Source organism: Artibeus jamaicensis, unplaced genomic scaffold, assembly GCF_021234435.1.
Source record: "Artibeus jamaicensis isolate MK-2021 breed Jamaican fruit bat unplaced genomic scaffold, CSHL_Jam_final contig_387, whole genome shotgun sequence".
In the NCBI taxonomy this organism is placed as follows: domain Eukaryota; kingdom Metazoa; phylum Chordata; class Mammalia; order Chiroptera; family Phyllostomidae; genus Artibeus; species Artibeus jamaicensis.
The window spans coordinates 23,334,772-23,353,843 of NW_026521812.1; the positions used below are offsets into that span (position 1 = coordinate 23,334,772).

The following is a 19,072-nucleotide window of genomic DNA, read 5'->3' on the forward strand; positions in this document are numbered from 1 at the left end:
ATCATAATTAGATTATCAAAGATTAAAGATAAGGAATCTTAAAAGCAGCAAGAGAAAAGGAGACAGTTACCTATGAAGAAGTTCCCATAGATTATCAGATGATTTCTCAAAAGAAACCTTGCAGGCAAGAAGGGGCTGGAAAGGAGTATTCAAAGGCATGAAAGACAAGGGCCTACATCCAAGATTACTCTATCCAGCAAAGCTTTCATGTAGAATGAATGAAAGGGCAGATAAGGTGCTTCCCAGGTAAGTTGAAGTTAAAGGAGTTCATCATCACCAAGCCCTTATTATATGAAATGTTAAAGAGACTTATCTAAGAAAAAGAAGATAATAAAAAATATGAGCAGTAAAATGACAACATACAACTGTCAACAACTGAATCTAAAAAACAAACTAAGCAAATAATGGAACAGCAACAGAATCAGAGAAATGGAGATCACATGGAGAGTTATCAGCAGGTGAGCAAAGTAGGGAGAATGGGGGAAATGTACAGAGAATAAGAAGCATAAATGGTAGGTACAAAATAGATGGGGAGGTTAAGAATAGTATACGAAATGTAGAAGCCAAAGATTTTATATATATAACCCATGGACATGAATGAAGGGTGGGGGAATGCTGGTGGGAGGGAGGTACAGCAAGGAGGCGAATTAAAAGGTAGAAAATAAAGTGGACCTGGACAACATTGTGGGAATTGCCAGGAGAAGAGGGTATAGTGGGCGGTGAAGGATGATATACAGAGGATAAATGGTGATGGAAGGAGACTTGAGTTGGGATGGTGAACATAAAATATAATGTACAGATAATGTGTTGTGGAATTATATATCTGAAACCTGTATAGTTTTGTTAACTAGTACCATCCCAATAAATTGAATAAAAAGGAAAAGAAGTTTTCCTAGGATGTTGTCATTTTGTATTTTAGGAAACAGAATATACTACACAAACATATAAGAGACCAGAATATGCCACCCCAAAATATGACCCTTTTGCTTAAGGATCATTTTGAGGAATAGCAGGCACAGGAGAAGCCCTGAAAACAGAAGTAATATTTTAAGGGAAATTTATATTTATGAAGGAAATCTTCATGTGTAAGAGTGTCTATCTATACCAGCAAGAGAACAATGGCTTTAAATCACAAGAGAATCTTATAAATGGAGAAGACAGGGATGCAAATCTGTGTAACTTTACACTTGTTCACCATGTTTTTCCTTGTCATTTCCCCATAACTGACCTCCCCACCCCCTTCTTTCTTTGTTTTAAGCTGAAGATTTAAGCTTGAATTCTAAGCTACCTCTTTGAGTTACTCATTTTACCTGTGTAACTTCCATGTAGATATGAGATATAGAAGTTGATAAACTTCTACTTGTTTTTCTCTTGTTAATCTGTGTTTAGTTTCAGATGCTCCAGCTGAGAACTTAGAAGGGTAGAGGGACAATGATTATTTCTTGTCTATATTATTTACACACAAAAATAACAATATAAAATTAAGATAATTTTTTTCTGGAGTTTTTTTTAATTTAAACAAAAGTTTTCTGAGAACTTGTGTGATATTGTTAAACACAAGCCACTAACCCATTTGTCTTAGTTGCCTTTTTACGATGACCTAGTTATTAAATTTGCAAATACATAGCTGCTAAATGATACCAGCAGTAACGATCTTTAGTACTAAACAATATGGAGTCTATTAAGTATGGCACTTACATGATAAAATGAGAAGAGGAAAAATTGCAAAGGAAGAACAAAAACTACTGATGTGTTTAAAAAATTTGTTTTTGTTTTTCTCTGACTGGCTTATTTCACTTAGCATAATATTTTCTAGGTCCGTCCATACTGTTGCAAATGGTAAATTTTTTTCTTTATTAGGGCCAAGTAATATTCCATTGTATATGTGTACCACAACTGTTTTATTTACTTGTCTGTTGATGGGCACTTGAGTAGCTTCCATATGTTGGCTATTGTAAAAAATGCTGCAGTGAGCATAGAATAATTCTTTCAAATTTGTATTTTGGGTTCCTTCAGTTATATTCCCAGACATGGGATCGCTGGGTAAAAAGGCTGTCAAAAATCAGTTTAAATTTTATTTGGTATATTTTTTGAAGAGAGGAGAATATGTGATTATTTAAGATTTTCATAAAAAAGTCTTCCATTTAAAATTTTTTGACTTGTTGATTAGATTTCTTAATGATGGCCATTCTGACAAGTGTGAGATGGTATCTCATTGTGGTTTTAATTTGCAGTTCTCTGATGATTAATGACGTTGAGCATCTTTTCATATGTCTACTGGCCATCTATTATGTCCTCTTTGGAGAATTGTCTACTCAGGTCCTCTGCCTGTTTTTTAATTGGATTTTTTGTTTTTGTTGTTTTTGGGGGAGATTGGTGTTGAGATGTATGAATGCTTATACATTTTTAATATTAATCCCTTATCAGATGTATCCTTGGTGAGTATCTTCTTCCATTTAGTAGGTTGTCTTTTTATTTTGTTGATGGTTTTCTTTGCTGTGCAAAACCTTTTTAGTTTGATTTTACTTATATGTGGAATCTAAAGAACAAAAGGAACAAGCAAGCAAGTTCGAAGATTCATGGATGCAGAGAATAGACTGATGGTTGCCAGAGTGGGGGGTTGGTTCAGGGACTGCGTGGAAAACGTGAAGGGATTAATAAATACAAATTGATAGTTACTGATAATCAGGGGGGTGAAAGTAAGGCATAGTCAGTAGTATTGTAGTACTAAGTATGGTGCCATTGAGGGTATTGGAAATATCCGTGGGAGGGGGAACACTTAGCAAAATATATTATCTATGCTATACACCTGAAACTAATACAAAATAATATTGTATGTAAACTGTAATTGAAAAATAAAATTTAAAAATTTGTTTTTAACTGAGACTTAACATGTGATCCAGTTTGTAGGATATGTATTTTAATAGAAAAATGAATATTGTCTTTCATATAATTATATAGTTAAAATCTTTTAAAATCAGTAAGTGCCTATTAGAATTTGAAAAAATATATTATTAAAATATAAAATACAAAAAGGTAAAATATTGTTTTAAAGAATATTAAAATTAATACACTGCCCAAACCACATTTTCTTACTACTTACCAGCTGCGGGTTGGCAGTTGTTAGAAACAGGCTAGAATCGTGTATTAGCCCGTCTCTTTTACATTTACACTCCCTGTGCTTTGAATGATGTTAGTCTTGCTAGGCAGTGAATTTTTGGAAATCGATGGAGACTCGAAGTGTTAAGAGCTCAAGTCTTCCAATTCACATTACAGACCACATGGAGACTAGTTCTTGTGGAGAATGACTGGACTGGTAAGAAGTAGCAAAAAATTCTCCTGTACAGAATTTTGAAACTGGTATCAGAAGTAGATTGTGGACATAAGGATAGCCCTAAAAAAATATTTTATTTATAGAATAAAAAGATTTTATTTACAAAGATTTTATTTTAGAGAGATGGGAAGGTAGGGATAGAGAGGCAGAGAAACATTGACGTGGGAGAGATACATCCGTCAGTTGCCTCTGGCACACCCCCAGCCGAGGACCTGGCCCGCCACCCAGGCATGTGCCCTCACTGGGAATCAAACTGGCAACCTTTTCATTCTGAGGTGGATGCTCAACCCACTGAGCCACACCACTTAGGGTAGAATGTCATTTATGTAAGATTTTTAAAAACATGTAAACTAATGTTTTTCCCCCCAGACTTTACTTGAAGCCTCTGTATCGGTATTTAAGGCAAAATTCCCACCAGCTTGTTTTTCTGATCTCCAAACTTGCACTAGATTAGAAAGAGCATATGAAAAAATGATACCCTGTTAGATGCAACAAATGACCCACTAGAGAAGATGGGACACGGAAGTACTAAATTTAACACAGAAAAGGATGATAAAGCATATGACTTCAGGTAAAAGTAATATAGGATAAACAGCCTTATGCCTAAACAGCACTAAGAGTCCCCCTACTAAGGCAGCATATGATAACTGATATTCACAGTTAAGATGTTGGCTGTTAAAAATCAGTTTAAATTTTATTTGGTGTATTTCTTAAAGAGAGGAGAATATGTGATTATTTTAAGATTTTCATTAAAATGCTTATGATAGAAAAAATAACCTTTCAAAACTAAAACGGGCAAATTTCATGTATGTAGAAAATTCTCATATGTAGAACACATCAAGCTTGTTTGAATAAAGAATTACTCGAGAATGAAACAGAAGATGATAGCTTGAGAGAGAATTGACAATATATAATTGTTGCTTGAGATATATTAATATATATATTTTGGTCTTTTTTGACAGATTGTTTAACGAATGAAAGTGAAGAATTATCAAATAGCACATTAAACTTCCTCAATCAATTTAATAGCACCTTGACCTGCTTTGAGCATAACCTGCAGGTATTTTGTATATGATACTTGAAATTTAAATGCTGCCTTATACAAATGAATGATAGATAATTCCAATGCTTATGACATTAATTATTGATATTTATCTATACACACAATGTAGAGAAGTTAGCGGACCTAGATGTCTTAAGTTCTTCCATTACTAGCCCTTAGGCAAATCATGAAAATCTCAGTCTTCCTTTTTGTAGGGTGGGGATAGTAAGATTTACCTGGCCTGCCTCCAGGTATTTCATAGTGAGGCTCTGATGAGATAATGAGCATGAACACATTAACTGAGGCATGTGATTGTTTAAAACAATGTTGTTCTGTCCAACAGTAATTTACCTTGACTTTGTTTATGCAATAAGGTATTTGCAATGCACTATGATTCTGTTTATAGGAAGCTTATTCTTTGTGTTAGTATTTGCTTATGTGTTTATTAGGTAACTTTGAGTGTTGAATTATAATGTGAAAGGTAGCCTTCAACAAACATACCTTGATAGTTTTTGGTGTCTCCACCTCTGATATGTCAGTGTTGGAACTGGAATTTTCCTGGTGGTGGTGAGGGTGAGATTGGAACTCTGATAAAATCATAGTTTTGAAACTTAACAAATAAAGTAATTTCCACAAATAGATGTAAACATGCTTAGGATATAGATATGCATAATTTTTTCTTTATTATGCAGAATTAGGTATTTCTCTGACAATAATAAAAACTATTAGATGAGCATTTCTTAAACCATGTTCTGCAAGATGTTAATAGATGGCCCATGTATTAACAAGGTTGGGAAATTCTTTTTTTTAATTACAGATTTTATTTATTCATTTCTTTAGAGGAAGGGGAAGGGAGGGAGAAAGAAAGGGGGAGAAACATCAGTGTGTGATTGCCTCTCTCATGCCCCCAAATGAGGACCTTGCCTGGAACCCAGGCATGTGCCCTTGACTGGGAAGCGAACTAGCAACCCTTTGGTTCACAGGCTGAAACCTGATACCTTGACCTACACTAGTCAGGGCTTTCCATTATTTATTTATTTATTTTTAGATAGAGGGCAAGGAAGGAAAAGAGGGGGAGAAACATCGAAGTGTGAGAGAAACATCCATCAGTGGTCTCTTTTGTGCCCCCAACCAGGAACCCACCTGACACCTGACCTGAGAATCAAACTGGTGATCCTTCAGTTCACAGGCCAGCACTCAACCCACCGAGCCACACCAGCCAGGGTGGTTGGGAAATTCTTTACTATAGGACTTCAGAATTTTAGTGGACTAATGTATATTGTAAAACTCTAAATGGTAATTTTTGTTTATGCATTTATTAAACCTATTTTCCCAGAAACTCTGGTTTAAGAGATTAGTATTTTGATAAATGTATTTTAGGGAAATTAGCACTTTTCCCTGGGATGTTAGTTGCATATATTTTTCCTAGTTTGTTATTTGTCTTTTTATTATGCTTTTCTTTCTGTTATGAAGAAATTTTATTATGTTAGATTTATCAAAACATTTTTAATGGCTTGCAGGTTTTATGTTACACTAGAAGGCCTTTTCCCACTTTGAAATTATTTTTTAAAAATTCTCGTGTGATTTATTTTTAGTACCTTTGTGTTTTTTATTTCTATGTCAAAATATATGTGCATTTTACCTAAATGGCTATATTTCACTCCCCCATCAAGGGTCTGTGCTCAATTTTGATTGAACAGATTTGGCTAAATACACAATTATTCTGTGAAAAACAGGCAATGGGCTGTTTCTTGTGGCAGAACTAAAGGGAGTCTCAGATTCTCTATCAGATGGATGGTGAGGGTAACATTGAGAGGGCTCTGTAATTTTAAATCCTTTTGTTTTCCTTTCTCTTTCATTCAGATATTCAGTTAACATAGCATTTCTCCAGGCTACAAGGGAAAGAATAAAGTGAGCTGACCCTTCAGAAAACTTGTTCTCAGAAAGACAAGTGTCAGTCCTAAATTTGGAAAAGACAGATGTGCTGTATGTTCTATTCATTACCTTCATTTAGGTTACAATTCTTTGGTGTTAATCCTTTTTTGTTGAGTGGAAAGGCCTGGGTTATGTGCCTTGGGGCTTCAGAGCTGTATGGGGATGTAGTGTTAGTGCGTTTCCCTTCCCCGTTAATAAAGTCCTCTCTGCTGAGGTCAGCACAGGCAAGGGCCTATTTTATTTACTTGATGACAGTACCATAGATAAGAGCAAATACATTAAGTGACAAGATAATTTAGGAAAGTTTTGGTATTTAGGATTTGGAATTTGGCAGATGAGCTCATATTGTCCTCAGTTAACAATGGCTAGTGAAGAGGTTTTCAGAATTTAGAGACAGAGCCCTGGCTGGTATAGCTCAGTGGATTGAGTGCAGGCTCTGAAGCAAAGGGTCATTTGTTTGATTCCCAGTCAGGGCACATGCCTGGGTTGTAGGCCAGGTCCCCAGCAGGGGGTGCGTGGGAGGCAAGTACACATTGATATTTCTCTTCCTCTCTTTCTCCTTCCCTTCCCCTCTCTCTAAAAATAAATAAATAAAATCTTCTAAAAAAATTTAGAGTCAACTGGGAAGTGCCAAATCTTTTGCTGTGGGTTTTACATACCAGGTTTCTAATCCTTGGGACCTACAATACAGGTCGTGTAGTCCTCTTTTATAGATGATGACACCGAGGCTCAGAGTGGTTTAGCAACCTGCCCAACATCATAGCTCAGCTGTTTAACATGCTACGTTGTTTCCTGTTTTCTAGGAGGGCAGATAGCGTACGTTAAAGAGATGTAATGTTTATTGTGTGTGTGTTACATGTGCCTTTGATATTTTAGGGGAGCATACAGAGTCTTCTACAGTTAAGAAATTATTCAGAAGTATGCAAAAACTGTCTCAAAGCATATAAAAATCTGAGTAGTCTGTACAGTGAAATGCAAAAAATGAATGAACATGAGAATAAGGCTGAACCTGGAACACATTTATGCATTGATGTGGAAGATGCAGTAAGTACTTTGCTTCTAATATGATACATACATATTTTGCATTGTTGTCAAATGTGCCTTCAGTATTTTTACCCCTTTCAAAGGTGAATTGGAATCTTCATTTGATATAACCAGGTCTAAAGTAGTAAGTTTTAGAATATCCTGATCTGTCAAACTGAAGTGGAAATTAATCAGTTCTTCATAACTGAGTTGATAATTTGGCACATTTTGTTTCTGCAGTTTGATAATGTGTCATTTTCTGAGATGGGAGCTTTGTTGTTTCCATTTTAGTTTCTCATGCTTGTGTTGCTAATTTAAGAAATCGCTAAGTTTTGTTATGTGTTTCTGAAGCCATTCTGCAATTACTTCCTATTCCATTGCTTTATTTCTTTATATCTATTACTACCTGAAATGTTTTATTTGTATATTTATTTACGGTCTGTATAAAATATAAGCCACATGAGGATAAAGACATCCTTTTCTATTTTTGTTCACTGTTTAGTATTTAGAACAGTGCCTGGCATGTAACAGGCCTTTACTAATATGCATTGATGGAAGGAATAGTCAACAAAAAAGCTTTTTTCTCCATTGTATAACCTGCACTTTCATGGGGTACCAGAAGATGGCGATCATGCCTTTCTTTTGGGAATATGATATCTGAGTATTGAGGCTTCAGAGCAGCGATTTTCAACCCTTTTCATCTCATGGCACTCAAAGTAAAATTCTGTGGCACACCAAAAAATATGTTTTTTACTGATCTGACCAAAAACATAGGTGTAATTTTGATTACACAAGAAAGCTATTCTGTTGGCTGTTGTCATTTTTTAAATTTGGCAATCTAAGGGAAAAGAGGTCAGTGTCTATGACTAAATTGTCAGGTATTACATGTTTTAAAAATTCTCAGAACACACCGGTTGAAAATCACTGCATTACAGGAAGGTGAGAAATTATTGGCTAAAAGTAGAGAACTTAAGGTCCAACTTGATAAACTTAATGGTTGAGAATGATAAGTGTGAATTACTGTAGCAGCTCAGAGTTAATGATATGGTAGATCAGTAATATTCAGGATGGCAAAAAGCACTTAAAATGATTCACCATGGGGATTTTTGTTGTTTTTTACTACTTTATTCCCAGTTTCTAGAATAGTACCTGGCGCATAGGCTCTCAGTAAATAATAAATATATATTTTAAATAATAGTTTATTTTATTGTTTTAAAAATAAAGATGAAAATGAATATTGGTTCTGTGGGAGTGCACAGGAAATCAGCACGGCCACCTATTTTGCAATAAGCAAGACCTACAGTAAACATACAATGTACTGTTTGTGAATTGTATCTCAGTTACACAAAATCCAGGTGAGAACAGTTTTCTGCATATCATTTGATAGTTTCCTTATATAAGGCCGTTCGACAGAAACTAAGAATTCAGTGAAAGTGAGGTACTGTTGCCCCTAACTTGTATCTATTGAATGCTGCTAAATAAGATATTAATATTATCTAATAAAGTTTCCATGACTCATTAGGTATTATGTACTTAAAAATTATTTGCCACAAGTATGAATTTTTCATAATATCTCAGATAAAATATTAAGCATTTCATAGAGCAGCTTTATAAAGTTGATATTTTTAGTTTCATCTAAAAATATTGCAATAAGCTTAGAGATTACATACGTAACATGAAATTTTTTTTGTTTTGTGAGTCTTTCTACCCCCCTCCTCCAAGTTTTATTGGGGTATAAATATTAAAGTGTTATAATGGGATGATTTGCTATGTGAATACTTTGGGAAGGGATTCCCACAGTTAACAGAGCCATCACATCCCATAGTTACCATTTCAGTCTTTTTTCATGAATAAAGCATTGTCTAACTATATTCTTACAGATAGAGTTTCTCTGCTTGAACTCTGTGAAGGATTCACATTATATGGATAGTATTATGAATTTAGAACCTGACGTTTTTGTGTGGGTATAAATTTATACAGTGACTAATTGTGAACCACCTTCTTTCCTGGCAGAAGAGAAATTGTCCTCAACTATCCATACATTTTTTATGATGTGTGTTTAGTCTAAATTCTGAGTGCCTGTTTAGCTATTAACAAAATAATTGTGTGAAATTGAAGACAAATTAAATGTAAAAGACAGTAGTAATATTATGTTATTGTTTCAGATGAACATTACTCGAAAACTTTGGAGTCGAACTTTCAACTGTTCGGTCCCTTGCAGTGACACCGTGCCTGTAATTGCTGTTTCTGTGTTCATTCTTTTCCTGCCTGTTGTCTTCTACCTCAGTAGCTTTCTTCACTCAGAACAAAAGAAACGCAAACTCTTTCTACGTAAGCGTCTTTTTATAATTGTTCATTTATATAGCTAAAAACTTGTATTTTAAAAATTTAGGCCTGTTTTAGAAATAACGTATATTCTGAGAACTCAAACTATATTCACCTAAAACAGCTCTGGACTTCAGATTTTATACTTACTAATGAAAGAGATGTGTAAGAACTTTGTAAGTGCAGATAATCAAAAGTCATCATACAGTATCTCTCAGATGCTTTGATTGAGAGAGCTAGATTCCCTGGGAAAAGGTTGCAACAGCAGAGAAATAAGCATCAAAGACTTCGATGACCTTACATGGCCACAGTAGGGAGATGGAGTCAGCTCATAAGGCCCCTTGGAGCCGTAGGAGCAGCACCTGAAAAGTACAGCAGGCAGGGATACACTATGGCTTACAGTTTATTTATGAACACATTGAAATTGCAGTTGCAAGAACATTACTTGACATATAGCATGTGCTTGCTACAAATTCCTTTCCTTTGTTCTCATCAAATAAGGCAGAGCAGAAAAATCACTAACTAGGAGATTCTAACTAGTGGAAGAAAAGTGACTCTGAGTGTCTTGAGTTTCTTGTTTATTATCAAAATGAAAGTATGAGCTTATCTTTTGGTAATTTTAGTTTTTTAAAAGAAAAAATTTTTTGAGAAAAAGAGTTAGGCTTTTTTCTCCTCTCATATATTATTCCTAGTCTAGAAACCTATGACATAAAAACTTTCCCCCATAAATTTTTTAGCAGTTAATGTTTTTTTTAATTTTGTTTTTTTTTAATATTTATTTTTAGAGAGAGGGGAAGGGAAGGAGAAAGAGAGGGAGAGAAACATCAGTGCGTGGTTGCCTCTCATGTGTCCCCCACTGGGGACCTGGCCTACAGTCCAGGCATTTGCCTTGACGGGGAATCAAACTGGTGACCCTTTGCTTCACAGGCCCATGCTCAATCCACTGAGCTACACCAGCCAGGGCTCTAATTTTGTTTTTAATATATATGTTTTAACAAAAGGTTACTTGTACACCAGTTTGAATGGAATTTGTAATGTCTTAATGCCTTAAAAAGCCAGCTACTGGAGAGGAGTCTTTATTGTAAGTATATTTAATAAAGCTTTTTGAAGATTACCAGCATTCATACATATGTAATATCTTGGTCCTAAAAACACTTATTTAGAATAATAACATAATATCTTAGGGACCTCACTATTGAGAAACTTTAGTTTTCAGAACTTGGTATACTTTAAAGGTTAGCATCTTATTTGCTTTGCAAATCTATTTAACACTGAAAATTTTTACTGCTTCTCATTAGGGTTTTTGTTTGTTTTCACCGTAAAAAATCACTATCATCTACCTGCTTGTACAGGCCACAAACCTCGTTCTCTTTTAATTTTTAATTTTTTTCTTTATTTCCCCATCTCTTTATTTCTTTCCCACTTCTTTTTCCCCCTTTTTATTAAATTTATTGGGTTGACACTGGTTAACAAAATCGTACAGGTTTCAGGCACATAATTCCACATCATCTGCACACTGTAGTGTGTGTGCCCTACCCCAAGCCAATCTCCACCCATCACCATTTATCCCCCCTGTGCCCACCTCCGCTTTCCCTGCCCCCTAAGTAATCACCACACCATTGTATGTATGCATGAGTTTTTTCTCTTTTTTTCTTACCCCACCTCTTTTTAGTTAATCAGCAAATACTACCAACCCTACTTCCAAAAATATATTTTAAATGGTCTTTTCTTAGCCCAGGTCATCCTCTCTTATCTCACTAATGTAGGCATCTCTCAACTGGCATCTCTGCTTGCATTTCTTGACTCACTGTGACCCATTCTCCATATAGTGGCTAAAGTACTTTTTAAAACACAAATTTTATTAGGTTCCTCTCCAACTTGAAACCCTTCATGTTTCCCTAGAATAAAATCCAAAGTTATTTCCAGGGTCTGCTCTCCAAGCCGTATGCGACCTGGCCCCCACCTACCGTTCTATCGTGTCCACTTCTCTCCTTGCTCATGAGGCCATATGTAGACAGTCCGGCCCTCTTTCTGCGCCTCTCAGATGCTGGTTCACAGTGCCTTTTCCAAGGCTTTTGTACTTCTCCTCCCTGCTTCTCCTTGACCCAGCGCCTGTCATCCAGGTCTTAGGTCAAAGGTTGCTTACTCAGAGACCTTTTATGTCCCACCCCAACCTAAGAATACACCCTTCTTTTAATTATTCTGTAACATCTTTCTTATAATGGTACTAAATCACTATTTAAGTTAACTTTTACATTTATTTTCGACCTTGTTTGTTTGTCTCCTTTGACCCACCTGTAAGCCCCATCTGAACAAAGATTTTATTCGTTTTGGTCACCAGGGTATCACCAGCATCTGCAAAGTACCTGGCCCACAGTGGGTGCTCGGAAAATAGTTGTTGGATAAAAACATTTTACTTAATGTTAGCATTTCCTAGAGTGTGTTTCTCAAAAACTAATCCTGTAAATTATTTTTTATGAGTTTCATAATATAGTTGAGTATAAATTAAAGACTCAGATTACATTCCTGAAATGTGGTAGAACTTTTGCATAGTAGCTATTACTGTTACACAGAAGTATTATTTATGAATTAAATTATAAATCTGAGGAAATGCTAGTGTAAGCAAATAGTTCTTGTACTGTTACCTCATGGACATTTTAATTTACTTTTCTTTATGCCATCATTTTATGTGTCCCCATTCATCAAGTCCTCTGGTAAGAATTAGGGATGAAAAGAAAAACAAGGTATGATCCAGCAAGTCCTCAAATAACATTGTTGTTGTATTGTTTTATTGTAATGATGAGATGCCATAGGAACTTAATTCTTTATATAGTTAACCTATGGTAAACTTGGTTTTGATATATATCACTTCCCTTAAAGTCACAGAACCTATTATACATTCCCTCAAACAACACATTGAACATCATCCAATTATTACAACAAATGTGGTAGAGGTATATATAGTGTGATTGGACCACAGATGAAGATCAGATCAACTCTGCATGTTGGGTGTCGGAAGTCACCATTAGATGACTCTTGGGGTACAGTTTGGAAGGATGTAGGGATTTATCAGAAAATAAGCAGGCGAAGAAGTTACAGGTATAAGTACTCATTGGTATCGCTGGTTAGTTTAGTAAATTTTGTATTTAGTACAAACTAGATTACTTGTAGTAATTTTAAACAACCCAGTTGGAAAAAAGAAATCCTTTTGATTTAGTTTACCCCCCAGACCCCCTGAAGACTTAAGAAGTAGACTTTTAGTTTAGGCTGAAGCAGTACACTGTTCTCGGAAGTTGTGTTGTCATCTTGCACTTAGAGTGATGTTCAGGAGAGACCCTGGTAGAACCCTGGTTCTTGTCCTTGACCATATATCAGAGTTGTCTGCTGAGCTTAAAACAAAGAGAGACAAACAAAACCCCCAGATGCCTGGGTCCCAGTGCAGACCGTCTGAATCATGACTTTACTCCCGTGTTGAGAGCCTCTAAAGTGCGTAGATCCCTACGTGTCCAGTGTAAGATACTTTAACCACGGCATGATTGTTTTTCATTTCTGGAACAGGAGAAACATTTATATTTACCTGTAAGTACAAAACATATTACCAGGCCAGATAGCCATGATTTTTTAAATTAACCCTAATGGTCCAGTCCCATTAGCATCATTATCAAAATTGATTGTACATGTTTTATTAATAGCTGTATATATTTGTGTATGCATTGTGCATGTATAATGTACAACTCACCTTTTTCTTTCAACTCACTTTTCTTTGTAAGCCACTTAAATGTTTTTTTAACATTGCAAAGATATTTTACCAAATAAAAAAATTTATTGAAATTATTGGGGTGACATTGGTTAATAAAGTATTATGGGTTACAATTCTGTGATACATCACCTGTATATTGTACTGTGTGTTTGCCGCCCAAGTCAAGTCTCCTTCTGCCACTGTTTATCCCCACTTTACCCTCTTCTACCTCCTTCCACCTCCCTTTTCCTTGGCAATCACCATACTGTCTGTGTCTGTGAACTGAACTCCTTTAAGAGAAATTTAGATTTGGATTTCTAACTTAGACTTTTGACATATAATTTTATTATACCTTATAGCACTTCCATTTTGTGAGCACTTTCACCTGTATTACTTATTTAAGATTGCGATGTTCAGTATACATAAATTATGTCTCTTTTACTTGGTGCTGCTTCTAACAAAGTCAAATGCAGCTTCCAGCAAAGTTATGCTTTTAGAGGTTGGTAGATAAAAATAGACTTAGGTCTTAATTCTTAAAAAATTGAACTGATTCTGATTCAAATATAGAAATAATGGATGAATACTCTAGTTTTTTAATACTATAGTTTACATAAAATAATGAATAATCATGTTTAGAGAATTAAATTAAAATTAAATTTTAATATTTTTGATTTATATAGCCAAACGTCTCAAGTCCAATACCAGCTTTGCAAACATTCAAGAAAATTCGAACTGAAACCTACAAAGTGGAGAATTAACATCATGTCCCATGGATGAATGATAGAAGATACAGCTTGGTCCAAAAGAAGATAAAGTTCTTAAGAAATGCAAGGACTTCATATTTATTTTTAAATAAGAATCTTCAGTTTTTCTTTCCTTTTCCACCTCCTTTGTAAGGGTTTGGGTATTTTTAATTTACAGGCATAGCAATGTGGTCTATTTTAAAATGTATTTGTTATAATAACAAAAGATGCAAGAACAATCTTTGTTTCATTTTATAGGCATGATAGTACTATTTGAGACTTCTCCTATCTTCTTATTAACTGTCTCTCAAGTAGCAAAGTTTTTGAAAACTAACATTTAAAAATTAATCAGTTACAGCAAAGACTTTGAAAAAGAGACATACTTGCCAAATAGTAGCAGGTCCAAAAATTAATTTAAATTACCACTTCAGTGTTATTGTTACATACATACTTAACGTGTCATGTTATAAATAATGTGTAATTCAATCTCTAGTTTCCTCAGAGTCACTTTTGAAACCACTGATTATAAGCCACCCTAACAGTTTTTAGAAGTGGAAAGGCACATTACATTTATCTTTGTAAAAAGATTTATGAGAACTGGTTTCTTACTTGACTTTTATAAATAGTATTTTACACCTTATTTTTGACTTTATTTCATAAGTAATTTGAAATCATTGGACTGCTTTGTTATATTCAGGGCAAGATGGGTTCTTTTTATACCAGGGATTTGCATTGTGAATTACATTATTTGGCAATTTATAATTTATTGCTATTTTAAATCAAATGTGGCATTATCACACTGTATTTAAGTTGTGACTTTTTAATGGAGATTTTCTCTTAGGATATATAGGAATTTTCAGAGGCGAGATAAAGGAATAGCAAAAAAAAGCATAAGGTTCAGAGGATGGAAAGGGGCCTGAGGGGTCTCACAGTAGGGCTATTAAATGGCTCCTACTGGAAGCAGGAGTTGGAACGAGAGCCTGCTGCAGGAAGCAGTTAGGTTAAGATGACGCTTTTTCCCTTAAACTATCTAAATCAGGTAAAAGTGATATGATTGATAAGAAGTCAAATATTTCACTCTCAGAAAACAGTCTATTTTGCAATGTTTGATATCAGTCCTTTTTTTAAAAACTTCATATCAGAATTGTTTACAGTTTTTTCCCCTCAGGTGTTTAGTGTTAAGTATTTTATCTGTTAATTTCTTGCTTTGTTGGTGGAAATAGGCTTTGTATTCACTGTTGAGAAACAAGAGTTCAGTTAAATGTTAAAAGAATTTGAATACTTTAGTGTACTGTAAAATACTCTATAGAGAGACAAAAAAGTGTTTTTATTTTATTTTTTTAAATGTTTACCATATAGGCAGATGAAAGAAAAGGCTCGTCATTGGATAGGTAACATATCCACAAGCCGTTATAGTTTTTCCAGTCTGCTGTGTTCCATTAAAAACGTGCTGGGGTTTGTTCTGTTGTTACTGTTCCCGCTGCTGATACTAATAGCACTATTATGATTTGAAGCGTATAGTTGAGGGCCATTGAAGGCAATCTTTCATTAATGCAGACAAAACCAGTTTACATGTGCAAAGGTATAAAATGGCACATTCAGTTCTGTAAGTACTGACTCTGAGCACTTTTTTGAATATTGTGTATTTCTAAAAACCATTGCTTTGGAAATATTTGCTAGTAAGCACTTTTAAAAACAAAAGGTAGCCTGTACTATTTTTCTGGTTGAGTCATTGCTCTTTAGAAGTAGCATCAGCAATAGATTTCAAAAATAAGTATTAAGTGCTACACTGAAGTGTGTGTACACATTTTGCTTTTTAGTCATATTGGAAAATTCTTTGCATAGTTCTGAATTCTTAGACACATAGCATACATGTACACAAGAACATTTTAATTTTTTGACAGTTTCAAATAAAGGAATTAGCTTAAGGAAACTTATAGTGCCATATTCTATTTTAAATACAGTTTTAAAACTTCAGCTGTAATTAAAAATCACATTTCAGTTTTCCAGACACTGAGTTTAAATATCTACTTTAAAACTACTGTTTATCTTATAATTTTGTTGCAAATAAAAATGTACTTTTGGATTTTGTTGTTGGATTTGAGAGGTAGCAGTAGCATTAACTATCTTAAAGTATAGCTCTAAATTAATGAATAACACCAGGCTTTAGTTGGTAAATGTTACTTCTAATGGGACCCATATTGTGCAATGTTTTATGGATGGGCTCTAATACTTTTTACTGTAATGTGCTCCTAAAAATGAAGTGTTTTCCAGAACCACATTGTAATTGGGTTGCATTTCTGATGAAAGGCTTGATACTAGATAAATAATAGATCACCAGTAATGAATTATGAAAGCAAAAATATACTAGGAACCTATGTAACATTTAAAGTGGAATATTATATATAATTATATATATTATATATAATTATATATATTATATGTATAAATATTATATATATATAATATTTGGAGCTAGAAGATATCCTTAGAGGTCATCTGGTCAAGGAATCCTAGAGCTGAATGGAGTCCCTAAAAGCCACTCAGTGCATCCTTCTATTTGCTGCACGGGATCCCTCTAAGAAGTTGATCACTCACTTCCTATTGTTTTAACTAAAGGAGCAGAACGTTGTAGAGCTCCAGATTCATGACTGAGCCACTGTTTTATAGACAACTCTAAAACTGAGACGTGAGTTGCCTAATCAGATATTTTTCCACTGCTGCACTCTGCTTGTAAAAAATCTTTAAGATGATTATGTTGATTAAAAAAGGGCTTTGTCCTATGTTGAATTATATATGGAGCACATTAAAGTGACAACTATACCAAGTCGCTTATTTTAAACTATTACATTTGGTACAATAAATATTAGTCACATATATCACATTTATTTTTTAAGTAAATTTTATTGAGTATGCTATTAAATTTGTCCCAATTTTTTCCCTTTTGTCCTGCTCTGCCCAGTACCCTCATATCCCTCCAGCAGTTCCTCCCTTAGTTCATGTCTATGGGTTGTGCATGTAAGTTCTTTGGTTTCTCCATTTCCTATACTATTCTTAACCTTCCCCTGTCTATTTTGTACCTACCATTTATGCTGTTTATTCCCTGTCCCTTCTCCCCTATTCTCCCCCCCTCCCCTTCTCTACTGCTAACCCTCCATGTGATCTCCATTTCTGTGATTCTGTTCCTGTTCTAGTTGTTTACTTAGTTTGTTGTTTTTGTTTTTGGTTCAGTTGTTGATAGTTGTGTGTTTGTTGTTGTTTTACTGTTCATAGTTTTTATCTTCTTTTTCTTAGATAAATCCCTTTAACATTTCATGTAATAAGAGTTTGGTGATGGTGAACTCCTTTAACTTGACCTTATCTGGGAAGCACTTTATCTGCCCTTCCATTCTAAATGAAAGCTTTGCTGGATGGAATAATCTAGGTTGTAAGTCCTTGCCTTTCATGACTTTGAATACTTCTTGCCAGTCCCTTCTTGCCTGCAAAGTTACTTTTGAGAAGTCAGCTGACAGTCTTACGGGAATCCTCTGTAGGTAACTCTCTGCTTTTCTCTTGCTACTTTTAAGATTCTCTCTTTCTCTTTAACCATTGGAATTTTCATTATGATGTGTCTCAGTGTGGCCCTCTTTGGGTCCAACTTGTTTGGGGCTTTCTGTGGTTCAGGGACTTGTATGTCTATTTCCTTCACAAATTAGGGAGGTTTTCTTTCACTATTTTTCAGATAAGTTTCCAATTACCTGCTCTTCCTCATCTTCTGGCATTCGGATGTTGGCACATTTGGAGATGTCCCAGAGTCGTCTTATTCTCTCATTTTATTTTCTTTGAATTCTTGTTTCTTTATTCTGTACTGGTAACTGTTTTTTACTTTTTTATATTCCATATTGTTGATTTTAACCATGGGTTCCCTTCCTTCACTCTTGGTTCCCTGTGGATTGCTTTATTTCACCTAGTATAACCTTCTTTTCTTCCCTTACGCATTTGCTATACTCAGCGAGTTCTCTGAGCATCTCACCTGTGTTTTGAACTCTGAATCTGATAGGTTGGCTACCTCCATTTCACTTAGTTCTTTGTCTGGAGTTTTGACCTATTCTTTCATTTGAGCCATATTTCTTTGTCTTCTCAATTTGGCAGCCTCCCCATGTTTGTTTCTGTGTATTAGGTAGAGCTGCTTTGACTACTGGACTTGGTGCATCTGTTATGCTGTAAGGGGCAGAGCCTTAGGTATTCTCTAGGGTAGGACAACCCACTTCCCTGCTTTGTTGCGCTTTATGTACAGGAGGGCTCAGAGAGGGAACAATGCTGCTTTATTGGCTCTTGCCCCATTTCTAGTAACTTCCCCTGCTTTCTATGTGCGACTGGCACCCTTGTAGCTGCTGCCCTGGTGTTGATTCCCAGGGTGGGTGGGTTTATATATGTTTTAGGACCCTGTGGGCCCTTTAAACAGACTCTCTTGAGAGACCAGCAGTTTTCTTCCACTGTTCCAACCAATAACATATATTTTAAAAAAAATTTTTATTGTTGGAACTATTCAGTTGTCCCCCATTTTCCCTTCCCTTCTGCTCACCTCTGCCCATCCCCTGCCTCCCCTTTTCCTGTCCTTCACCACACTGTTGTCTCTGTCCATGGGCTGCACATATATGTTCTTTAATCCCTTCACCTTCTGTTATCCAATCCCCTACCCCCTCTCCTCTGACATTTGTCATTCTGTTCCATGTGTCTGTGCTTCTGGTTCTATTTTGTTCATTATTTTGTTTACTAGAGTCAACATATTAGTGAGGTCACATGGTACTTGTTTTTCTCTGACTGCCTTATTTTGCTTAACAGGATAATTTCCAGGTTTAGTCTCATGCTCTCACAAAGAGTAAGAGTTCCTTCTTTTTTACAGCCATTGTGTAAATGTGCCACAGCTTTTTTATCCACTCATCTACTGA

General features: G+C 35.2%; 1 protein-coding gene across 1 annotated transcript in view; it reads left to right on the forward strand.

Annotated features, from left to right (window-relative positions):
* Positions 1-17,032, forward strand: part of OSTM1 (osteoclastogenesis associated transmembrane protein 1) — a 30,982-nt gene extending 13,950 nt beyond the window's left edge. Inside the window, exons 3-6 of the mRNA XM_037159012.2 lie at positions 4,297-4,394; positions 7,188-7,355; positions 9,500-9,665; positions 14,079-17,032. Coding sequence (XP_037014907.1) covers positions 4,297-4,394; positions 7,188-7,355; positions 9,500-9,665; positions 14,079-14,134 — 488 coding nt within the window. The 3' untranslated portion in view covers positions 14,135-17,032. The remainder of the gene's footprint in view (positions 1-4,296; positions 4,395-7,187; positions 7,356-9,499; positions 9,666-14,078) is intronic.
* Positions 17,033-19,072: the final 2,040 nt, after the last annotated feature.